Consider the following 24,900-nt stretch of genomic DNA (forward strand, 5'->3'; position numbering starts at 1 on the left):
CCGTTCCGGTGCCGCCCCGTGTGCCGTGCCGTGCCCGCTGTCCCGGTGCCCCGTGCCGGTGCTGCCCCCTGCCCTCCGGCCGCGCTCACGGCACCGCCCGGCCCCGCCCGGCCGCGCTGCCCCCCCCATGACGTCACCCCGGTGTCCGGTGCGGGGGGCAGTGACACACGTGTCACCGTCACCGTGGCGACGCGGCGCTGACGCGCTGTGCCCGCGACCCTCCCCGGAACGGGCGGGCGGCGCGCGCTGAGCGCGTCACCGGGGGCGGCGGCGGCGGCGGCGGCTGGACGGGCCCGGGGCGCCGCCATGGAGAGCGCGAACCAGGGTAGGGCCCGGGGGCTGCTGCGGGCATGGGCCGGGGAGTGCCGGGCACGGGGGGAGCCCGGGGACGGCGGTGCGGGAGCTGCCGCTGCTGTGATGGGGGAGCGGCCCCGGGCGTGGGGAGCGGCCCCGGGCGTGGGGAGCGGCCCCGAGGATGGGGAGCGGCCCCGAGGATGGGGAGCGGCCCCGGGGGTCTCTCCTTGGCTCCGCTTCCCTCACCGCGCCCCGTGCCCACCCGCGGAGCCGGGCACAGGGGCTGTGAGGCCGCGGAATGCCCGGCTCTGCCCCCGGTTCCGATGGATGCTCGCGGAGGAAACTCCGGCCGAGGTTTCTGTTCCCGTCCCCTTCCCGCAGCTCCGCCGCCCCCCGCCCTGCTTTGCATAACGCGCCTCGCCTGCCGCTTGCTTATTCCGTGCCCTCTGCTCCTTGTCTGCGACAGATATCAACCTTAACTCTCCCAACAAAGGTCTGCTGGCGGATGCCATGACAGATGTTCCCGTGGATAACGCGGCCCGGGGCGCTGCGCCCGAGGGATTGACTCTGGCCGAGGAGGAGGAGCTGAGAGCCGAGCTCGCCAAGGTACGGGGGGCTCGCCTGGGCAGCCTGTGCCCCGCTTGTGTTCTGCTGGGAAGGAATAAGCAGGAGCCGCAGGGGCAGGACTGGGTGTTTTGTTGTTGGGTTTTTTTGGTTTGTTTTTTTTTTTTTTTTAATTTTGCAGTGTTACCTTGGGGTCTCGGAGGTAATTGTTGAAATGCACAAAGCTGGCAGATACTTCAAACGCTGCCGTGTGTTGTTTGCTCTTTCCCAGAACAGCCTAATTTAGAGCTCTAAGGAAATAAGTGGCTTTTGATATCAGGAGCTCAGTGTAGGATTTTAGTTCCATGTGAAGCCAGAAAACAGTTCAGGCAAATACTAAGCGAAATAAAACAATTTTTCCTTAGGAAACTGAAACATTGGTGCACTTAATGAGCTTTTCTTCCTACCTTTTTCTCTTTAATATTTATTGCACTTTACAGGCAACTATTTTTGGTGCCTATACAATTTCAAAGAGCTGAGGGTTTACAAGGTAGCATAATTGCAGCTGTTTCTCCGTGGTCCTTTCCTTCATGTGAGAATCCTGTGTGGTAATTCTTTGACTTGCAGGTTGTGGCAGGGGAGGACTTTGCTGCTCTGGGTGCTCATGCAGGGCTTGCTGAGCTGCAGCTAAGGCAGAAATGAACCCACTCTGCCTGGAAACAGCTCCACAGTGCTTTGAAAGTGTTGTAAGAAAGATCTCTGAGGAAATGCTCTTTGCTTTAAAGACATCAGAGGAAAAGAAACATAAGATAAAATCTTAGTTAATAAGGTTTGGCGACTGAATGGTGTTTACAGTTGAAATTACAATACAAGGAATGGGTTCTGTTCATCTCAGTGTCACTAAGTCACAGTGACTTGTATGGAGGTGAAGTCTGAGTGGCCTCCCATTCCAACACAGTTCATGTTGAGTCGAATAATTCATCTGATGTTCTTCCCAATTTGTAAAATTAATGTTAATGAAATTGTTGATAGTTTCAAGGGAGGTAAAAATCTGTTTTAATTTAGTTTTTAACTAAACTGGGATTTGAGACAAACCTCTGCCTTTCTCTAAGGTTGAAGAAGAAATTGGTACTCTCAGACAAGTTCTAGCTGCCAAAGAGAGGCACTGTGGGGAGCTGAAGAGGAAGCTGGGTCTGACTCCCTTGGATGGGCTGAAGCAGAACCTGTCCAAAAGCTGGCACGATGTCCAAGTCTCCAACGCGTGAGTGTTGCTTGTGCCACCTGTGTTTAACCAGGGCTCTGTGTGACACTTCCCAGCTGGGTATTCCAGAGCTCTGTTCAGTGCCTGGAGGTTTCTCTTCTGATGGGTTTATGGAGTAAAAGACACCTTAAAAAATCCTTTTTATGTCTGCATAAGCTGGATTTCCATATCTGTGATCAGGATAAATTGTTGCTGGCTGCTCTTTGCCATGGTGTTAAAAATCTGGATCACACTTACTGGTTCAGTTTGCCCATTTCTGCCTGTTCTTTGAGGCACAGGCAGCTGCTGCCTTCTTCTGAACTCAGGCTCAAAGAGAAGTGCAAGCAGTTTCACAGCTTGTGCCAGTTCAGAAGCATTCCCTGGGTTGTATAGCCTGAATTAAAAGCCTGCACTTCCTAGGATAAAAATCTGTGATATTGATGTGCTTCACCAGAGTCATCTTGTCCTAAATATATGAAGTGAGACTGTTCCTGAGCAGGCATTAAGGGTATGGTTCCTGCCATGCTTGACAGTGCCAAAAGGAGGGTCCCTGAGGTAAGTTTGTCCCTGCACTGGGTGTCAGAGACTCTGGGTGCCCATGGACATCATTCAGGCTAAAAAGTCTCCTGTAACTTAACTGGGGTTTGGAGTTAATGATACTGCAGAGCAGATTGTTGAGCTGTTCATCTTGCTGTTTATTCTTTTCCCTTTTTCCTCATCTTCCCTCCTCTGTCCCTGCCCTATTTCTGTTATTCCTTTGTCACTGGAATCTGTGTCATTGTCTTCTAAAAAATGAATATTAAGGTTATATTCATTAACACTTTCTGTTTCTAGTTATGTGAAAACATCTGAGAAACTTGGAGAGTGGAATGACAAAGTGACACAGTCTGACTTGTGAGTGCCTTGGGCTCCTCAGCATCACCTCCTTGTTCCTTGCTGCCTTTCCTGATTTGTGCTGCTCCTTGTTCTCCCAGGCATCAGGGTTTGCTTGGGAGCTGGAGGCAGGGTGAAGCAGGATTGTTACTTCCAGCATGCCTGGCTTCCAGCTAGAAACATCCCCCAGTTGCAGAGGAGATGAGTAAATGTTACTGCCATCATCTCTGTCATGGTCTTGCAATTGCAGGAGAAAAATTCCAATCAGTTACCAGACCACATTTTGAATAAAAAAAAAAAAAACGAGGGGACAAAAATGTAGCCACAATTTCCCTTCAGCTGGTAATTAGTAGGTTAGTCTGTTGTTTCAGTTGTCTTATTAGTGAACTCTACCTTTTCTGTGAAACTATTTCTCATCATGAATGTGGTAGGAATCAGTTTGACTACTGCCTTTCTGTATGGCCACCTGGGAGAGAAGTGGCTGGAGGTGCTTCCCCATAGCTGGAATTAGGGGCTGTGCAACTGCCAATGTGTTCATGGGCTTCTGAATCTGCTGCATTGGTGTGTGACCCTTTCCCAGTGTCAGCACTAGAAATCCATGAATTTTAATCTTTGCTGTGTATCCAAGCAGGTGACAAATGCAGACAAAGAGCATCTGGCTACTTTTGCTTCTGGAATATATTCTTTAATTATATTAGAGCTCCACTGATATTAGACACAAATCATTGATTCCTGCTGCATAGCTGAACTTAAGGAGCCCTTGGGTGCATTCTGTGCTGAAGCTTCTCTCTCTTTGTCTTGTGTTGAAGGAGATGATTTAGCTAAGAGGAAAACATGAATTGGGAGCATCACATCATTAGGCAAGGTGGCACTGATCTAATTGGGGCAAGTGAATTCTGGGTGATAAGTCCCCTCCTTTGAGCACCTCTGTGTTCTGTCTGAGGTGGGAGCAGCCACCTTCTGCAGTGTGTGTTCTGTACCTCCAGAGTTAGTTGTCACAGCCCTTAAGGTACTGTTTTTGTATAGAGAAACATGATTTTTAAAGATTGGAAAAACAAAAGTTTAATTGTTTGTCTGGTTCCTGCTGTATTGGTAAAATACATCTTTGGGTGTGGCTGTTTGATTTTTTTGGCTTTAAGATCAGTTCACTGCTCTGTGCTTTTAAAACAGACCAGCAACAGAGCATGTAGGAAGGGAGCAGAAGATGCAAAGTTTTTCATTTCCTGACACCTTTTAAACTGCAGGCTTTGTTCCTTTGTGCTCAGTGTTTGAACATGCTTAAACAAAAGAAACTGGGGCTTAGGTGTCTCCCTGCCTCTCAAGCAGTTCTTTTCCCTCTGGCTGTACCAGAAAGGCTGAAGCTGTTGTCAGAGAAATAGAGCCTCTGATACTGTAAGTGTAAAGAGTCACTAATAATGTGGAAAGTGTCAGAAGAAGCATCTGTAGTGAATCTTGGAGCTGTCTCTAACCTCAGTTGTGTTTGTAGATATCTTTCAGCCAGCAGCACACTGGAGGACTGGAATGAAAAATTAACTCAATCAGAAGCGTGAGTGTCTTAACCTTCAGCCTTAACAAATGCTTTCCTCTGCCAGTCTGCTGCCACTAACTGTGCTGTGCCTCTTCTCCCAGTCCTCTGCTTTCACCAGATCTACCTGGACATTTATCTTTCCTAGCTTTTAACTTTTTTAACCCAATAAATGCCTCTGCTGGGAGAGGAAGCTTTTCCTCAGGTCAGTATCCAAGGGATACTCTATGAATGCCTGCCTGGTCTCAGGAACTGGCTGGAACCCCTGGCTAGCTGAGACCTGTGTGCCACACATTACACCTTCAGCTGAGGAGCTGTGGAATAGCCAGACTGCCTTTCTTGTTACCCCAACGTGCTCTGCAAGGAGCAGGAGCTTTGCTTTCTGCTGTGGTACCTGATGAGAATAGAGCTGTAGGGTCCAGGGCAGCTTCCTGTCATGTTGGGGCCACAAGTAGACTCAACCAGCTTAAACCTCACAGCTGTTCTACTCCAGTTGTTGAATGCAAATCTCTCTTAGACATGCTCTTACTAAATGCCTGAAATTAAATTCTCATCTGGACTAAATTATGGAGGGATATTATGGAGGTTGGCCTTTGTCCTTCTCACTGTGCATTTCCCACAGCATCTAGGGCGATCCCTTGCAGTGCTGGAGTGGGTGCAGGTAGGTTTTGTCATTATTTTCTGAGCTGATTTAACTGGGGAGGTAGGTCTTAGATATGAGCCAGCTTTTCCTGTTCCCTGGAGTGGGTATAGGGTGCAGTCCTTGGAGCTGGCTGGTTATCAAGCACCATGTGTGAATGCACGGTTTTCTTCCTAACACGGGTGAAAGAGGAGCAGAGATAAAGTGTAGAAGTAGCAGAAAGAACTTTAAAGTATGCAGGTCGACTTTCAGCTGTGTTTTCTAGATTAAGAAGCTGTAAACTGTCACCATTTCACTTGCCAAGTAGAGTAAGCTTGGTTTTTGTGCTTGCTGTCAGTGGCTGACTCCAGCAGAGTTCAGAGTCCCTCCCTGGGTGTGCCTGCAAGAGCAGAAAGCTTCTAGTTAGATCTGTTTCCTTGTATTTCATAAGCACAGAAATGTGGAGGAAATGTGCTTTTGTGGAGCACTTGGGGGCTGAAGAGCTGTGGCACCTTTGCTTTCCTGCTTGCTTTGGCACTGGACACAGTGACAATTGGTGCTGGCAAGGTAGAGACTGAAACAGGGACATGAAGGGGATTGAAACAGCAACATTTCAGAAATCAATCAGAGTTTCTACTTCTTGAAAGTTTAGTGAGTGCAAAAAGGCAAGTTCAAGAAGTCCAAGGGTGAGGTTTCATTCATATATTTTGGGGTTTTTTATGCAAATAAATTGTCTTTCCTGTTTCAATGCTGCTCTGCTCTGTAACTAACAAGGCTCTTGAGTGAGCTGGGAATGGACCTGACTCCTGACCTTATGGTGCTTTTGCATGCTGTGGAATTTCCTGGTGTTTGCCATTCCTGGCCACAGACTTTCCCTCTGCAAGCAGTTCATAAACAGGGAAAAACCCATCCCAGTCTGTTCCTAGAGCCAGCTTCACTGTAAGCAGAATGTGAGGTGACTTACACAGTTTGTGTCTTTAGCCAGACAGCTCAAATGGTGATTGCTGGATGAAAGCAAGTGAGAGGAAGCTGGTGTTAATGGATAAAGGAGCATTTGAGGATGGAGGTTTCACTCCTTCCTGTCAGGGTTTATAGGAAAGGGGTGCAGTGAAATGTTTGAATATCACAGGATGAACAGCACAGGGCAGAGATCATCTCTGCAGCTTCTGCTGCAGCCAATTGCCTGTGAGTAAAGTGGGGTATTAGCCAGAGCTTATATTTATTACTCCCAGATTTGGATTATTCCATTGTGCTTTGTGCTGGGGCTAAGAGAAGAGAGTACTTGTGAATTTACACTCATGGAAAACCAGACTGTGGCACTTGCAGGAGAAGAATTGCAACGTCTAGGTCAGGGCTGGGTGTAGCTCAGTTGCATTAAAGCCTTGTATAAGCTGATCCCTTGCTGTCACAGCTGCAGCTGCACATGTGTGTGGTGGCAGTTCTGGGTTACAGAGCTGCTCATCTCCCTGTGCTTCCCTGGCTCTGCCTGGCAGCAGTGAGGTGTGTATGTGTCTGTGGGAGCTGTGGGTGCAGGACTGGGCTGGCCACCTGATCCAGCTGCTGCTTTTTTGTGCTTCCAAGTTTATATTTAATCCAGATCGTTGCCTTGATCTAGATTGCTGTGCCAGCACAAGCAGTTGTGCTGGGGGAAGGAGCACACTCAGGAAAAAGGAGCAGCACCCAAGTGCTTGTTCTTTGGTTATATTAAAAATCCTGCTGTCAGGTGTGGAAAACATGATTGGAAAATCTCTGGCCTGCTGAAGCTGGGCATAACACCTGGAATTTTGCAGTATGAATGGCATGATGGTGTCTTTTGAGGCTGTAAACCATTTCTCAGTGCTGAGCTCTGAGTGCCAAGCAGACCTGGAGTCAGCACTGCATGCTTTGGTGAGCACGAGGTCTTCAATGCTTGTTAGGCAGCTGTAAATCAAACCCCATGACAGGGCTCAGCCAGGGAGGAGCCTGGCTGCTGAAGGCAGGGCTTGAGATCCTCCTCAGACACAGTGGTTGCAGTAGGAAGGCAATCCTTATATGAGATCAAGCAGCCTTGGTGCTGATCAGTTCACTCCTGAATTGTGCTGAGGTGCAGAAAATTGTGCTGTGCAGAGGCAGTGTTGAGGCCTTGCTGTTGGGGTATGCTCAGGTTCTTCTGGAGCTCCTGACTTCAAGAAGAATTGGTCTGAAAAATGGAATTACAGGAATTATAGGAGTTACAGGAATTCTCTCTTGAGAAGCAGGAAGAAGGAAGGAAAAGCTGATGCAGTTTTGCCCTGTTCTGCCTAAATCTCGTGTGTATTCGTGATTCAGAAATACTTGGCTGTGGTATTCAAAAAAAACAAAAAAACAACAAAACCCAACATGTTGTAATGTTGTAATTGGAATTGCTCAAATCCAGTTCTGGTGCTGTGGTGCTGCCCATGCATTTCTGCCTGGAGAGAAGGAGATGTGAGTAAGTCATCTGTCACCGTGGTGTTTGTAGCCAGGGCAGCTCAGGCATGAGAGAACATTAGGCTGTTTATAAAACCCTTCTCCTGAATGTCCTCACCAGGCAAAAAAATAATCTCAAGCTGAAATATTTGGAATAAGAAAAGTTTAAAACGTTGAACTTGTTTTCCAGCCTGAGTCTTTTCTTTGTAGTCTGAAGAATGACATAAATCTAGATGTTAATCATCAACTGTAGAATAGTTTAGAGAGAATGAATTAATAAAAGTGACACAAAGAATCTTTGTTCCTGAGATTAGTCTCATCTGGAGGAAACAAAGGTTCTCATGTGTCTGTAGCTCAGGTATAAACTCAAATAATCAGCTGACAAATAAAAACTGTCAGACTTTTTACCTATTGTGGTTAATGGTAACTGATAGGAAACTTCTCTACTAATTTATTTCTAAACTGCTGCTGTAGAGCTAATGCTGATTCCTGCATTTCTTTTCTATATGGGGATGATGATCTTGCTTCTTGCCTCTTTCCTCCAAAACATAACTCCACATCAAGTGCTATGGCTTCCTCAAGGCTGAAAGGACAGTTTGGAATAGGTTCCTAGATTTATTTTCTCCAGAACATGAGAAGATGATTGCAGAGCAATTAGGCTGCAGTGCTGAGGTGTTAGAGCTTCTTTGTGGAAAATTGGATTTGCTTTGGTTTTTAGCAAATATTTGTTAGATTTAAGAATATATGGTCAAAAGTAGAAGGTGAGAAAAGGTTAATGAAAGGTTAATCCTACACTTGCTGCTTTTGTAAAACTTCAAGTATTTGAGTATATGCAAATCTGGAAGTGGCTCTTTCAGTGAAGTCAGTGCAGTTCACTAACCCAGCTTCTTTCCTTTAATATGGGGTCCTTTTTCAAAATGGGGGCGGGGGGACACTTTTGGATCCAACTCATTAGTTCAATTTATGATTTTTTTTCCATATAGTTATAAGAAGACCCAGGAAACCCTTTCCCAGGCAGGACAGAAGACTTCAGCAGCCCTTTCCAATGTAGGTTCTGTTATCAGCAGGAAGCTTGGTGACATGAGGTAAGATTTCTGCTTTGCACTCCAGGGCTTTGATCTTGGTTTCAAACAGGAATGGGACTTTAGACAATAACCAGGCTTTCTTCCGTTTTTCTGCTTTGCTGGCAGCACGCTGCTGTTGATGGACTGCCACCTTCTGTGTGGCCCTGTGCATTGTAGCTTAGGACAGATTGAACTCTTATTGAAGACTTACTGAGGGGATAAGCCTGTTCTAAGGCATTTAAGTTTGGTTTGGTTTAGGAGAGCTGACCAAACGTTTTTAGCAGCTTTTCCCCTTTTACCATCATGTGGATTCACTGCAGCTTTTATATCATATGTAAGAAATTAGAATTAAAATTTCCCTTTTCTATTTCTTACTGGATTATAGAGGTGTGTTTTCTCAGTGTAACTGCTTTGGATTAGAGAGGGGTCATCCCCCCTGTGCTCTGTTATGATTAAAAACAAAAAGGGAAATGTCTGTTTGCTGCATTCCATGTGGTTTCAAGCCCTGGGTGTTGACATTCCATGGAGAAGGGTAGCGTGTCTTCCAGGCACAGTTAGGTCATGTTGGTTGGAAAATATCAATTGATTCAGAAGATTATGACCACATTAAAATTTTTTTCTGTGGTTGGGGTTATCTCCATTCCTTAAGTAGATGGCCGCTGAAATAATTGCAAATTTCAACCTCTCCAAACTGGCAAGAGGGACAGGCTCTCCTGGCTGAGGTTCTTGCCCTGTGAGATTCTCAGCTGTACAAAGCTCAAGGTTAGAATTGGTGATTTACCTGCTCCTCGGGTAAACTTAAAGCTAAAGATTAAAGATTTAAGCTAAAGATTTCTACAGAACTTTAAGCTAAAGATTTCTCCCCCACTGATGGTAACATCCACATTTTTCATGCAGAATCCCTTGACCATGTTTTTCTTGGATTTGAGAGCTAATTCTGGGTGTACAGCCTGTCTAGGTTACTAAGGAAGGATTTCTGGGGCTTGTATTTAACATGCTGTCTCAGACCTTGGATTGAATGGGTAGCTGTCATTCTTTGTAGGGAATTTCCTATTCCACTGTGGCTGGGAGTATCTGAGTGGTAAGAACTTGTTGGCCTCTGATCACATAGTACTGATTTATTCTGGTTCTGTCCTCAGTCAGTTAGTTACTGTGTTCCTGGAGGGTGTTTTTTGGTGTTTTCAGAAGCTCATATCTCTGAATTTGGCAGAGAACTAGCTGGCTTCCTACCCTTTCCAGCATTCAAGTTGTAATTTTTCTTTCCTGGAAACTCCCTGGTCTGATGGAAAAAGAGACTTTCATGTAATCACAGCAGATTACAGATACTGGCACGAGATGTGGTGGGAGCACATTTTGCCAAACTGATAAACGAACTTGGAGCCTGGTTTCTGCAGTCTGGCTGGGCTATTGCAGCAAAGGAATGGGAACTGTGCTTTTTTTGGGACCACATGGGGAACTCCTGAACTGGGGTTGCCACAGGCAGAAGCTGTTTGGACAGGTTTGGTCCTGCCTGTTGTTTTTGAGCTGGGAGAATGCAGGTCATGCAGCTGCTGAAATGCTTGTGCCATCCCAGGAGCAGGGGATGGAGGGAGGGGATACTGGGATGCTTTCCTGGTGGCAGAGCTGGCCTGGCACAGTCACTGTCACAGCTGGCCACGTAATCAGGTGGCCCAGGCACATGCCAGGCCTTTGCAGCAATGGTTTTCCTCAGCTTCAACATCTGCATTCCTTTTTATAGCTAATACCTTGGGTGAGGTGTTATGAAATACAGGCAGCTTCTGTTTTATCATTTGGGAATCCCTGCCAAAATTATTTCAGCAGGATTTGTATATGTGGCCCTGCGGGGGAACACAGTAATGATTTTTTTTTTAAGACTTCTAGTTTTTCTCTGCATATATAAACAGACTTCTATCTCCTGTGCTGCATCCAAGTCTTCCTGTTTCTGATACTGAAGAAGGTTTAACTCTGAGCATAAGGTTTTGCAGGAGCTGTCCCACTTTTCACCCTTGCCAGGTGAACTCTGGTGTTCTGGTATGTGATCAGAGCTGACAAGGAGTGAAGTCTGTTGTATTGCTGTGATCACTGCTCTGAACCAGTGGGATGACCTCTGTTCCCAGAGAATCTCTCTTACAGGCCTTGTAGCCTACACTGACCTCCATTACTGTACTCTGGTTTTTTCCTTCTTACACTACAAATTCACTTGCAAAGCGAGTTTATTTTCCAGCACTGGAAGTGTTGAGATAACAGAGGGGATTTCCTTGTTTAGTCAGCCTTCACTGGCTGATAAATGCAAGGAAGGCCTGATGAATGGGACAGAGCCTCCAATACACCAAGGGTGTGGGCCTAATTCCATTAAAAATGCTTGGGTCAAATTGTTTTAAATACAAGTAACATGTTAAATCTTTAGACATGCTGTGTTCTGGTCAAAATAATTTTGATGTGTGGATTGTAACCTTGGGAAGTTAATGCTGTAACTGTGTGCTCACTGCATTAATGCTCTACTGGATTGCTCTGAGGAGAGGAAATGTATTTAGTGGGTGGGATTTTTTCAAATCTTGGCCGGTTCAGATGTCTCTGTTATCTCCACCTACAGTTAAAAAGTAAATTGGCTTTTAGACATTCTGTTCCTGCATTTTACTGATGCCAGTAAACTGCAAAATTGGAAGTGTTTCCTTTTTGTTGCTTTGTGGGTTTGTGTCCACCTGTGCACTTCGTGGTGTCTGATGAAATTTGCTGCTGTACATAATGCTACGAGCAAATTCATTATGAAATGTTAGTCTGAACCCAAAGTGCCTGCAGATTCTGGAATTTATGTAAACTTTCAATCCTTATGGAAGGAGGAAAAGGGTTACTGCTAGGCCCAGGCCAAGATACTGAACAAGGAACCAGTGCTTGTGGTATTCCGTGTGGAGCAGCATGGTGCATGGATGTGTTGTCTGTGTTGTTCTCCTTTAAGCAAGAGTAAGTAGAAAGTTAATTTATTTCACATGCAAAGGCAGCATTTCAAGGCATCTGCCCTGCCAAAAAGAGCTGACTTGGATATATGGGGAAATGAAACCACAGAGCCCAACATCTTCACTCTGGCTGTCAGGAAAAGCCCTTGTACTCATTGCCAAGTACTTCACATCCAGCTTGCCATGACTGCTTCCTACTGCAGAAGAATTATATTTAAGTGGAATAAAACACTGCTCTGGCAGGAGAAGCTCCTTTAGAGCATCCTGGTAATCTTCCTAATAGAAGTAGGAAACCTCAGTCTGTTGTTTCAGACTGCTGAGATGCTACTGCATTGCAAAGTCCCATCCTAAAAATGGGCAACCAAGTTACAGGGTAAACATGATACCTTTAATCTTCTCTGTGATAACCTGCAGTGCATTTGTTCTCTGAACTGTAACTTTGAGATTTGCAGGCTTGGCAAGATAAAGTGCAGGTATCCATTGCAGCTTGCCCTTACTCAAGTCCTCACCAGAAGTCTGAGCAATGCTGTCTTTGTATGAGGGATCACAGGGGGAAATGGGGGAAGGAGGTATCTCTACCAATATAGCTGGGGCTTGGTAAAACCTTCAGTTTAGAAAAAATGCTTAAAAAAATGTGTGAAAGCAATAGATGTTGCAAAAATGTTTTGGTTTTCTGTTGCACATCAACTCCTTCCCCTCCCCAGCTGGGTTCTAAGTTGATGTAGGTGCTGTTACTGCTCCTTGAGAAACAGCTTGTCTGGAGTTAATGAAAAGCATTTTTTTTTGCTTGCTCTTGTGATTTATTTTGAGAGGCTTCCTCCTGGGTAGTTGACTTTGCTGTCCCATGATTCTGTGACCGTGTCCCTGCGTTTGGTGCAAGTTTCTGTGCAAGTTTCTGACCATTCCTTCCTTTTTCTCTGTGCTGCCTGTGGCCTCTCCCAGGGCTCACTCCATCTCACATTCCCTTAGGTAAGATACTCTTCAAGGCTCTAAAAGAGCATTTGTTTCTATGCCAGGCCCTTGCAGACCTTAAAGGGGAAGCTGGTTATTTAAGCCTTGCCTAAACTTTTGACACAGATTGAGAAATCTACCGCAAACCAATGCCCTGGGATTGACTTTTGTATCACAGTTGCAGTTAAATACTGGCTGTCCTGTGTCTGGGAAACTAAACTTGGGGCTGCAGCTGTTAAATAAGGGGAGAGAGGGCTGGCTCCTACCACTTGGGCTGTCCACAGCAATCTGTGTGTGGACAGTGAGTGCTTCAGAGCCGGGGTTAGGCTGCTTTTGCACGGTGTCAAATTGTTGTTAACTTTTTCCTCCTTGTCCCAAACGCTTCCGAGCAGCGGCTACTCCATCCGCCACTCGATAAGTATGCCAGCCATGAGGTAATGTAGCACATGCCTGTGTCTCCTGAGTGGGGCTGGGGGGAACAGCTGCCTCCATCACTGCTGGGGGGTTTGTTCTGACTTGGACAACCAGCTCCTTCCTCGAGCAGGCCCCTCTCTGAGCATGGATTAAGCACAGCCTGCAGTTTGACTATTTAAAGGGTTTTTTAATATCTCTTGAGGTCATTAGCACCTGTCTTTTCTTGGACTAAGTGCAGTGTTGCACCTGTACCAAAGTCTGGTTGAAGCTTGCAGCTTTCAGAGGTCCCTGAAGGGCAGAATTACAGTTCTGCCACAATGTATGGCACAGCCATTGCTGACACTGAGGTGAATCTTAACAGGAACCCTCTCAGCCTTCCCTCATTGTGCCTTAGCTGGTGATTTCCTTGCAGGAGAAATAATTGCTAGGGCTGGACAAGCCCACAGAACTCTCTCTGTTCATCCTCTTTCCAGATCAGCAGAGGTTGTTCTATGGCTGCAAATCTCAAGCAATGCCTTGGAACAAAAATAACTGAGATGAGGCGAGTCATCTCCCAGCGCTCCCGCAGCCTGGCCCGGGGGAGCAGCTCGATGAGTAATTGCCTGGTCTGGATGCTCAGCACAGAGCACTCCCTGAAATCCTTCGCCAGCCAAGCAGCTTGTTGGGCTGTCAAACAGCTGACCTGGTTTTCTTTGCTAGAAATATGAAATGCTCTGATTAATTTATTAAGCTGTGATTTTTGTGAGCATTTCCTGATGCAAATGATCACCCCTGTAGAAATAAAACTGCTGATAGGTGCAGGTATGTGGCCCTCCCCTTCCTCTCCATGGGATGTGATACAGGAAAATGAAGCCTTTGTTTTAAACCTTTCCCTTTCCACTATTTAAAACAAAATGTTTTTAGTTGGAAGTTTTTTAAAGCTAAGAGCTGATTTCTTCTCTACTTAAATGGGCCTTGATTCCCCAGTAAACTAGGACTTGTTTCCCTCAACACTTTAGCTTGAGCAATTAAGTGGACTGCATGTGGTATAAATGTTTTCCTTCAGAGTTTGGATGTGGTGTTCATGCCTAATGTGCCTGAGAGATTTGTGCCAAAGGCTGTGAGGAGCTGGGAGTGCTCTGGGTGATGGTGTCACTGCAGGGGAATGGCCACAGAGCCCAGTCACACCGTGCCATTTGATATGGTTAAGAGCTAACTTGTCTTGATTTGTTGTTTTTTTTCTCCCCTCTTCTTTCTTCAAGGAATTCTGCAACCTTCAAGTCCTTTGAAGATAGAGTTGGGACCATAAAGGTAACAGTCTGCTTTGTCTTGTAAACACAGAGAGTGAAGCCTTGTGCAGAAACTTTAATTTCTGCAATGTTTTTCTTGTAGACTAGTATTCGGGCAAATGGCCTCTCAGATATGTGAAGTCTTGGCTACAGTAGGTGACCTCGACAAGGGGGAATTGACTTGGTATTCCCAGTGCTGCTTTCTTGGTGTCCTCACTCTCTTCTCTCCTTCCAGTCCCGAGTGGTGGGCAGCAGGGAAAACAGCACTGACGGCCTCCACTCCCCCTCTGGAGCTGGGGACAAGCCTCCACAAGACAACGCTCCCTTCTAGGCCTGGATGTGGCTTTGCACAACTGGAAGAGCCCCCTCCCTCCCAAACCTTCACCACAGCAACAACATGCGAATCCAAGAAGGGGCTGAGAGCCACTCTGGAGAGATCCATCCTTCATTCATAGACACTGCTGCTGGATCCAAGTCAAATAAAGAGAATGCAAAGTTTTGTACACAAATAATATTTTACACTAAAGTTTGTAGATTAAATGTATCACTGCTGTCCTTTTGGGAGAGCGTGTAAGCTGGAGTTTCCTTAAAGTAGCTCAGAAATGCCACTGCTGTGGATGAAAACAGTTTTCCTTTGTCTGACATGGCTTGGAGCAGATACATGGCCCTGAGCAGCATGAGGAGGGCAGTAACTGGAGAAGCCAAGTGCATGGGCACCTTAGCTTCAGCTTCTGGCTCTGTTCTCTGTGTGGGCTACTCTGGGAGCTCCCAGGCTTCTCCTGTTACTGTTTTCTCTGGCTCTCACTGGAGCTGTTGGGTAGATGGGGTAAACAGTTGGGGTTTTTTCTGGGCTCCTAAAAGGTAAACTTCACTTAGCAGCTGCCTCGTTGTTACACTAATGCTCTAGCTTTAACAAAACTAAGAATCTTTATTTTTAAATGCAATGAACTTTAAAGAAATAAAGCATAAAAACAAACAAACAAAAAAGCTTTCGCATATTAGGGCAAAGCTCCCTTGGACTCTGAAGCTGAACTGCAAGCCTTACATCACTTATGCTTTACTTGTTTATGGTTTATTTTCTGTAGAGGAGACTGCAAGGGTTCTAAAGCTGGTTGTTGAGCACTGGAGTTTTGCATCATGCAGTCATAGCAGCATGTTTATAAAGCCAGTTCTTGTGTTAAATTCAGTGGTGCACTCTGTTTCCCGAGTGTATGAAACTTGCTTCTCCCTTCTCAGCTTATCCCTTCATTCTTGGAGGAGGAATTTCTGAAGGCTGGAATATGGATACCATTGGAGGGACTCTGCTCTGCTCTCTGAGGGCTCCTCCAGCTGGTACATCTGGCTGTGACTGGATGGGTTTCTCAGCTGAAAGCCCCAGCTCAAATTTTAGTTTACAAAACTGGCAGAGAGTCTTGGAGCTCACCCAGTCCCTCCAGGGGCTGGATGTTTTGCTCTTTTGATGTCCAACTTCATTGCTCAGGAGCTGACAAATTCCAAGTTTTCTCCTAGAGGCCTGATCTTATTCTAGGCAAGGTGCCTCCACGTAGAAATACCTAGAGTGAGCAATTCTGTGCCTTAGAGGCGAAGTGGGACTTACTCAGGTCTTTAAACTTATGTACATATCTGGGTAGTTTTAGTGGCTAATCACCCTGGAGGGACTGAACTGCCTCTGACCCTTTAGAGAAGCAAGTTTTGACACTGATTTGATAAATCTCCATTTCCCCCACCCCTGCTCCCCTCCCTCTGCAGACCTGGGGATGTGGGATGAGATGTTAGTGGGCAGATGTACTAGGCCATAGGTGGAGTTAGAGTGTCGTTCACAGGCACTCCTCGCTTGACTGGAACTGTGAGGAACAGGGCCAGTGAAATGGGGACTGCAGGAGCTTGGGTATGGAACTGTTTCTCTTTAAGATAAAGACTGAAGAAACGTGTCAATAAAGAATTCCTTTGGGAGAAAATGGGGTGAATGTCTTTGTCTTGTTCTAACAGCACTGAAATCCTCTCAAGTGGTTGTTATGAACTCATGAGATAAATACCAACTGCTGCAGCAGCCTGAGGCAAGAAGCAAGTGAAATATTCCATCATATCCCTCTGGCTTATCTGCTGGCTCTTTGGATGCTCTCTCATGAAGGAATGTGCTAAATAATATTTACAGTCTGATGTTTTCAAGATACTGGACACTGTTCCCAAGCTGTTTCCTCTGGGCTGGGGAGCTGCAAACTTCATGGCTGGTGCTGCAGGTGAATTCCAAACTTCCTCTTGCCCTTTTCCTGAGCTGGGAGCATGGAACTGCAATCCCAGCAGTAACCTTGGCGGTGGGAGCTGAGGCTGGAGAAATTTCTAATGTGGAAAAGCTGCAGCTGGGGTGCTGGCATGGCCTGACACTGTGGTACCTCAGGGAATCAGTCACCTCCATGGAAGCTCTGGCAGTCAAACAGCACAGCATGGGGGAGTTGTGGATGGATGGCTGGAGCTGGGAGCTGCTGTCTCCAAGCTTAAAAGGGCAGTGCAGAGCAGGCAAATAGGTTGTGGAGAGGCCAGCAGAGATCCTCAGTGTGCTGTTTTCAGAGGAAGGATGCCCAGCTAGGCTTGGGACATCTCCTTGGTGATGAGGGTTTGGTTTTGGATTTGTGGGGTTTGGGTGTTTGTTTTGAAAGTTGGGGATATTTTTCCTACATCACTTCATTAGGTAAAACTACATCTCTCCAAGTGAGGCTAAGGACAAACAGGTTGGTGTGAGACCTGATCCCGGAGGAGAGATGCTGCTGGGAGCACCCAGGCTGAGATGAGGGCAGATGGCTCCATCCCACAAAGCAGATAAACAGCAGAATCGAAAAGTAAGTAACTGCAAAAAGCAGGAAGGAGTCACTTTTCCCTGCTGGCACCGTGTCCCGACCCTCAGCCAAAACCACAGCAAGTGTTTCTTAAGGAATTTGAGATTTATGGTCTGAGAGGGGTTGCACAACCACTCCAGCAGCCTGTGCTCATCCTGGCTGAGCGGGCAGCGTCCGGAGCCAAGCTGCCAGCCTGGGCCCACTTGCTGCACCCCCATGGGTGCTGGGGTGGGCTCAGCATCTCTTCTTGGGTGCAGACTCTGCAAGATCCAAGGTCAGCGCTGGGGAGCCCTGCAAGTGGCTGGTGTTTTGGACAGGGAAAGCTGCAGGAGCTGGGCTGGAGATGGAGCTGAAGCAAGGAGGTGGTGTGGGTGTGTGATTCATGGTGATGACTCTGTTGGCAAATAGGATCCATCATCATTCATTTCTTTAAAACGTGAGTCAGAGGCAGCAGACGGGAAAGGCCATTAGAGCCTCACAGAGAAGACACACAGCAGCAGGAGTGGTGGGAGGGATAACTGGAACCAGTGTTCCTGAGGTCACCACCCCAGCCACACCTGCTCCAGGATGCACTGGATGGGTGGAAATTGTGTTTTTACCTAACACTGGGAAATAGCTGTGTTTCCCAGGAAACAGCCAGGAAACTTGAGCAACTAGGAAAAACAGACTCATGAGCTTAAAACCCTCATTTGCCCTTATTGTAAGCACTCGTTTTCATTAAAGGGAACCGGCTCTGCACTGAGCTCCTGAGGAGCCCAAGGCCGGTGTGGGGCTGGGTGGGTGGGGATGGCAGGATGGGATGCTCGGAAGGTGCTGCCCAGGCACACTGCGGGTCGGCGTGCGGGCATGGGCTGAGTGACAGTGCCCTAAAGGCAGTGAACCCTCAGCCTGCGGCACACGGTGATGTCCTGGCCGTGTTCTGTGTGTTGCTGCATCCCGTACCTCCGGCTCCTCCACTGTCCCTGCAGCCCCGTACCTCTATCCCCAGCCTCGCCGATCCCCGTGTCACAGCCCCGGACCCAGCGCTCCCTGTGCCACGGTCACCAGCTCCTGTGGGGAGCTGCAGCCCCCGGCCTCACTGATCCCCGTGCCGCAGCCGCCAACCCCAGTGCAGATCCCGGTTCCTGTGCCACAGTCACCGGCTGCTGTGATGGATGCAGCCCCCGCCCCCTGTACCGCAGTCCCCGGTCTCACCGTGTCACTGTCCCTGCCTGGCCGCGGAGACAGTGCGTGAAATATCACGAGTGAGAGCTACACTGTATCGTTCCCTGGTGGTCTAGTGGTTAGGATTCGGCGCTCTCACCGCCGCGGCCCGGGTTCGATTCCCGGTCAGGGAAGTTCCGTTTTTTGCCGCGCTCTCTTCCCGCTTTTCCCCCTCCCGTCTCCGCCCCCTGCATTCCCATCGGGATCCCCGACGCGCGCTCCCGGCGCTGCGGCCGCGTGCCCGCGAGCGCGCGCGCGCGCGCGACGGCGGCGGCGGCGGCGGCGCTGCGTGCCGGGGGCGCGCATGCGCAGTGCGCCAGCGCCGCCCCCTCCCGTGGCCGGGTCCCGGTCGGTGTCTGGCGGCGGCGGCGGCACCGGCGCTGAGGACGGAGCGCGCGCGCCGCCGCGACCGGGCCCCGCGCGAGGCCCCCGAGGAGCCGCCCCCGCCCCGCGGGGCCGCCCCCGCCTGCCCGGGGCTGTGCGGCCCCCGCCCGCCCGCCCGCGGGCCGCAGGTGAGCGCGGCGGGGCCGGGCCGCGGGCGGAGGCCAAGATGGAGCTGGTGGCGGTGGCGGGTGGGGGGGGCGCGGCGAGGCGAGACGGGAGGACCGGGGAAAGGTGGGATGTGCCCGCCGGGATCTCCCTGTCCGCCGGCATCTCCCTACCCGCCGGCATCCCCCTGCCCGGGGGCATCGCCCGCCGAGCATCCCCGCCCCGGGAGCCCCCCCGCCCCGGGAGCCCCCGCCCCGGTCCGCGGTGCCCGTGCGGGGCCCGCGCCCCCCCCGCTCCTCGGAGCAGGGGGGAAGAACCCCGAACAAAAGGCCTGGGAAGGTGAATTCTAAATGAAAGTCATCTCTGTGTGTGGGAGCCGTGAATCACTCCGGCTCGCTCCAGAAGCCGGGGTGATTTTCCTTTCCCTTTCCTTACATTATCCTGCTTAATTTTTATCGAAATAATTAGTAGCCGCTCGGCTGATGAGGTGCTTAATGAATGACGTACCGGCGGCGGGAAGCAAATCCAGCCTTTATAACGTGAAACTTGCAAAGGCAGCATATTTCTGTTTATTCGTGCAGTGTCTTCTGGCTCTCAAATTAAGAATTCCAGTCAGGTAATTTTGGAGATACGGAATGCGAGTGGACCGAACGGAGACAGCGGATTCCCTGATAGCGCCTCGCTGCTGCTTTTGTGCTGTATCAATACCTGCCTGTTCCACACCGGTGACACAAAGCCTTGAGTTTATTAGTGGAGTGTGGGCACTGATGGAGCCGGTGCTCCCTGGGGAGCAAGGTGAAGGCCATCCTGTCTGACATAAGAGGGAAATACGAAGGGTTTTATCTTTTCTAGGCTTGTTTTCATTGGGGCGTTAATTTTTGTGCACTGTGAGACATTGCTGTTGAGCTGTCTGCGCTGCTGTAAGGCTTAAAAAAAAAAAGGCATAAATTTGGTACATCATCTCAGACCGGTGTGAAATAATCTAATTCTCCTTGGTGATGTTTGCCTCGTGCCAGCTTATCATCAGGAAAGGGAAATGCTGTGTGTGTGCTTAAATACTGTGCTGGTTTGCTGCTTTTGAAGCCAAAACTTGCAGGCCGCAGTCACCCAGTGGCTGAGCAGTGGTGGTTCACCCATTTCTCTGGGTAAATTAAGCTCTCCAAAGTATGCAGAGCTGCAAGGATTTCCTTTGGAAATGCGTCAGGATTGGACCTATTTAAATTCTTGAATTGTAGCAGCCTCCTTGAAGTGGAATTTATTCTTTTGACTGCAGTTTCATTAGAGGCGTTTTCAGCTTCTCAGGCATCTGTTGGTTTCAGGTTGCCTAGGATCAGTGTTTGCATTTTTGTTTGCTTTTGATAGAATATGGTAGAATCCTAATCTGACTAAGGGATCCTGAGAAATAGATGCCAAATTAATTTGCTTTAATGAATTAGCTGTAATAAATCAAGTATGCCATGTGCTGGGAGGGAGACAAGAAGGGAAACAGAAGCTGGAGTGGAAGAGAAATTGACATTAATATATAGAGTGTGAGATGAAAAGAAGTTTATTTTTATTGAGCAGCTTCCTGTGGTTTTCTCGCCATGCTCTAAGGGCTTTGGAGAAATTCATCATGTTGCTGGCAGTGCAGAATCTGCTTTGTGGAGAACTCAGGCTTTGGAGATGGGATTTTCATCCAAACAGCTTTTTGTAAGCATAAATAAATACTTCTCTTCCTCCCTAAATTTATTTTGTCTTAGGGATTGTCCACAGCATTTAAATGAAAGGGGAGATGCTGCAACGTGGTCATGTTCCTCCTAATTTTTGGATGTGTTGCACTGATAAATTGTAGGCTGGAGACTCAAGTGGAAGATTCCCCTCCTTCCCAGAGTGGCTTTGTGCTATATTTAACCATCTTTTATTAGTGAGTGCCTGAAAAAAGTAATGTTTTGTAGCGTGTTTTGGCTCCTGGTGTAGACCATAGTTCGTGTTGATTATTCCCAGGAAGTATAAACACAGTTTCAGTCTTTCCCAGTGCCCAGGGACCCACCTCCTGCTCTGTTGGTACCCTGTCCCAGTTTGCAGTGGGTTGTAGGCAGCTGATGTGGTTTGTGGCTGAGGTGGCACCATCACTGACCTGGCTGCAGCAGGGAAGTTGCTCAGGATGATTGGAGCCTGCCAGAGGCTTGTTGTGCAGCAGATGATGGGAACAGGGCTTGGGATGCAGCTGGGGTATGGACAAGCTTCTCACACCGTGTGAAGGCATCCATGGAGTCAGCGAGGGACTTTGGATCCTCATACTTTGGAAAACATGGAGCAGTACCAGAGTGTGGCTTAAGAACTTGCATGCTGGAGAGAGTCCAGAGGAGGGCATGAAGATGCTCCCAGGGCTGGAGCAGCTCTGCTATGGGGAGAGACTAAAAGAGTTGGGGTTCTACAGCCTGGAGAAGAGAAGGCTCCAGGGAAACCTTAGAGCCCCTTCCAGTACCAAAGTGACTCCAGCCCCTGGAGTGACAGGACAAGGAGGGGGAATGGCTTCACTGACAGAGGACAGGGTTACACTGGATATTGGGAGGAATTCTTCCCTGTGAGGATGGTGGGGCCCTGGCACAGGTTGCCCAGAGAGGCTGTGGCTGCTCCATCCCTGGAGTGTTCAAGGCCAGACTGGATTGGAGCAGCCTGGTCTTGTGGAAGGTGTCCTGGCCCATGGCAGGGGAGTGGAACTAAATCATCTGCAAGGTCCCTTCCAAACCAAAGCAGTCTGGGATTCCAGGAGCCCAACAGCACAAGAGTTGATGTTGAGATCCCTGCCCTCACAGGTTCTGTGTTTGGCAGGTGGTGGTTGTCAGCACTGATGCTGTTATTCAGTGTAGTTCCTCTCGTGGTGAGCTTCAAGAAGGATTTTTGTCTGTGTTGAACAGTGTGATAAGGAGTATGAATGGGAACCTAACTGGATTACTTAAGAAATCATGGTTTAGGTTAAATATAAAAGCTGCTGTTCTGACTCTACTTTTTTGAATTTATGAACTCCATTGCCAGAATATCCTGCCTGGGAAAGCAGGCACAACTGAAGGCTGGAAGGGCCTTCAGCCAATCCTGTCTATCCACTGAATAACTTGACTTAGAACAACAGTGCTGTAACTGCCTCTGATATTTGTCACATTTCCCTCTTTTATCAGCTTTCCAGTTTGTAATCTTTTTGTAAGTATTATTAATGTTAATAACCAGATCAAAATATTTTTCAGTATGTCTGGAAATGGGTTGCCAGAACTTTTCTGCAGAGCTTATGCCCAGACTGAGCACTCCAGTACCTCCCCAGAGCATGCAAACTGGCATCTGCTGGCAACTTCACTGCTCTCCTGTCAAACCACAAACAGGGATTCATTTAAGGTAGTTTTACTACATTGATTTCCCTCACAGTTTGCTCTCGAGCTGTGCAAGTCCTCTTTGTTTGGCTTTGCCTCTGCCTGGGAAGATGAGGATCTTCTGTTGCTCTCCACTGGCCTGAGGAGAAGGATGTTTTCCAGGAGCAGGAATGTGCAGCCTGGGAGTCACTGCGGTTCTGTGAGGTGGCCCCCACCTTCTCAGCAGAAGGCACAGAGTCCTGCAGTGGGCCTGTCCCCTGTCTCAGGTGTGCCCACCTGGGCCTTGGGACAGCTGGGTCATGGCAGAACCCAGAGGGAGGGATGAGGAACATCACCAATGCCCAGGACCAATGTGAAGGATTGCACTGATTCTTTTCACCTGAAGAAGTTGGTTTCCAGGTGCTCTGATAATTGAAGTAGTTTGAATTAAGCAGTACTGGTGCTCTGTGGTGATGTTGGTTGGTTAACCAGTGGCTGCTTTTGGTCTTGAAAGAAAGGAGTTTGAATGTTGTGATATCTTAGGATTTCCTTAGAGACTCGGTTGAAATATTGTCTTAATAAAAACATACAAAGCACAGTGGTTGGAAAGTGCATGTTTTACCTTCAGAGGCACTTTGCTTCCTATTTCAGGCCTTGCAAACTGATAGAGAGACCTGTGTTCCAGAAGGTGCATCAAGATTGCTTAAATAATAAGATTGTTTTATCATATGTTAAAATTTCTTATGTCCTGGCAACTCCTTCTAATTCCTCTTACATTGTATCTGCATTGCACTGAAATGTGCCTTTTTAAAGCCTTTTTCTGCCTCTTTCATTAATGGTGAAATGTTTTCAGTGCCAGTGTGTTGTAGGGCCAAATTCAGTAAAATCTAACTGCCTTTTTCCTCTGGGTGCAAGTTTCTCATCTTCTTGTGCAAGTATTGAAAGGAGAAAATTGAAGCTTTGTGGTGCACAGGGGTGCAAACAGAATGAGTCCTCTAGGCCCGAGTTAAATTAGCAGCTGCCATCTCCTCTTTCATAATCTGCCCAAAGCTTTTGTAAATGAGAATAGTTTCTCAATGAAAGATTGGGGCTCTTTATTTGTTGGTTTTTTTTTTTTTTTAATATATTTTTGTATATTTTTAAATATACTTCAATGCCATCATCTAAACTTTGTTGGGCAAATGGTTGAAGAAACAAAAAACCCCAGCAGCATTTTGTTACCTGTTACCAAAGCATCACTAAGGAACCTTTTTTTCTGTTTTGTGACATAAGTCTGCATTCATTAACTGGTATTTTTGTGGTGATGGCTTCTGACCAGTGGATGATGCAAGTAAACAGTTCAGTGGATCTGGTTGCAATGACAGGCAGTATCTAATACCAGTGACAGAAAAGCACAAACCAGGGATCTCCACCAGCACCCCACATTTTCCCCTCCTGCCACTGGGGCTTCCTCTTCCCTCTGAGAATATTTATGTATATATGTGAGCACTTACACCATCCTGCTTCTGCTTTGGTCACAGGGAACTTCACAGTCCTCCCTTGGTTTCATCTGGGTCTTACTAAAGTTGTGTTCGGTGTCAGGAATTCTGAACCTTTGTGATTTTAAGGAACAATCTGTAGAAAAAGTGAATGTACAGATTGCTCATGTTTTGCAGTGGGGACAGGAGAAGCCCAGAGTTCTCTGATGTCATTACAGTGACCTATTATGCAGTTCCAAAAAGCAGAAACTCACAGAGGTCTTCTCTTTGCATTTCCCCTTTTATGTCTTTAATTTTTTGGCTGTACTTCAAATGAAAATATTCTTTTCCATTCCATCTGCCATTACTTATTTTATATCTTAGCAGGTTTTTCTGTTGCTGTGCAGTTTTATTTATGTAGGCCTTTGCCTGGGTCAGTTGTCGGAGAATTTTCTTTACATATCTCCTTCTCATGTCTTGAGGATTTAGGGACATTTACTGGAATGTCCCTAAATGGACATTTACATGATTAGGTTTAAAGCTGCTTGTAGAGAGGAGGGGAATTTGGGATCCAAACTCCAGATGTTGTGGGCAGTTTCTAGTGGTAATATCTCCCATAATCTTCAATGTGCCAGGTGCAGGAAATTCCTTCCACCAAGGCAAGGCCCCACCAAATGAGATATTTGTAATTTCAAGTTGCTTCTGGAGTTTCCTGAGGGTAAGCAATAAAGAATCTATTGTTAAAAATCTTTTAAGTAATGTCTTAATTTTTCTTCTCTGTAGTTCAAAGGTCATCATGGAAGCTGATGCTCTTGCTTCTGATAGTTAGAAGTACAGGAAGGGAATGAGCAGACAAAATGGGATGTGTAAGATCCTGAGCCTAGACTGCAGTCTGCCTTTGGGAGACATGTGACATTGTGATAAAAGCAGGTGGAAGGGGAATAAAATTAATAAGTGTTCCTGTGCTTTCACAAAGGCCAAATGGGATCCCTGTGAAATCATCTGGACAGGGAATTGAAGCAGTGGTGGGTTTGGTTTTTTAAAGATCTGGTCTTTAAAACTCCACAGGGACTGGAGTTATCCCAATGCAGTTCCAGGTCAGACTGGTGACAGCTGTGATCTGACAAAGAGGTCCCCAAAGAGGGGAAGAGGTTTGGAGTGGTTGGTGGGACCTTGGTTGGAGGTCCTGGATCCTCCACTCCCCCCAGCACTCCCTGGCATCTCCTCACCTACTGTTCTTGAGGAGGAGGGAAGGGACCATGAAATCCACTGAAATCTGAGGTGACCTGTTTCTGGGAAGCTATAACCAGAAATATTCCTGTTTTAAATTGAATTTAAAAGCCAGATTCAGTTACTGTTCAGAGCAGTGAATAGATTTAAGTTCCAGGTCCATTCTGAATTGTTGTTCTTTGAGAACTTGAG

The 24,900-nt window shown here is 47.4% G+C and overlaps 2 protein-coding genes and 1 non-coding gene across 9 annotated transcripts in view; all 3 read left to right on the top strand.

Annotated features, from left to right (window-relative positions):
- The first annotated feature begins 220 nt into the window (after positions 1-220).
- TPD52L2 (TPD52 like 2) lies at positions 221-16,130 on the top strand. Of its 7 annotated transcripts, none has more exons than XM_066561316.1 (10): positions 221-325; positions 761-900; positions 1,950-2,098; positions 2,912-2,971; positions 4,437-4,496; positions 8,505-8,606; positions 12,482-12,508; positions 12,883-12,924; positions 14,146-14,194; positions 14,408-16,130. In XM_066561316.1, the coding sequence occupies exons 1-10, from the start codon at positions 307-309 to the stop codon at positions 14,501-14,503; spliced, it is 744 nt and encodes a 247-aa protein (XP_066417413.1). In that variant the 5' UTR covers positions 221-306; the 3' UTR covers positions 14,504-16,130. The 7 variants fall into 7 exon arrangements, with proteins under 7 accessions (XP_066417413.1, XP_066417417.1, XP_066417416.1 ...); XM_066561320.1 differs by lacking the exon at positions 14,408-16,130 and adding an exon at positions 14,276-14,397; XM_066561318.1 differs by having other exon boundaries at positions 247-325; positions 788-900.
- A 2,141-nt stretch (positions 16,131-18,271) lies between these two features.
- On the top strand, positions 18,272-18,343 carry TRNAE-CUC (transfer RNA glutamic acid (anticodon CUC)). Its single transcript has one exon. It is a non-coding gene; the product is annotated as a tRNA-Glu (tRNA).
- Positions 18,344-18,706: 363 nt separating this feature from the next.
- Positions 18,707-24,900, top strand: part of DNAJC5 (DnaJ heat shock protein family (Hsp40) member C5) — a 30,670-nt gene continuing 24,476 nt past the window's right edge. The window contains exon 1 of the mRNA XM_066561892.1: positions 18,707-18,721. The gene's annotated coding sequence lies outside the window, so the exon portion shown is untranslated. The remainder of the gene's footprint in view (positions 18,722-24,900) is intronic.

The sequence above is a fragment of the Molothrus aeneus genome, chromosome 17 (genome assembly GCF_037042795.1).
Source record: "Molothrus aeneus isolate 106 chromosome 17, BPBGC_Maene_1.0, whole genome shotgun sequence".
Classification (NCBI taxonomy): Eukaryota; Metazoa; Chordata; class Aves; order Passeriformes; family Icteridae; genus Molothrus; species Molothrus aeneus.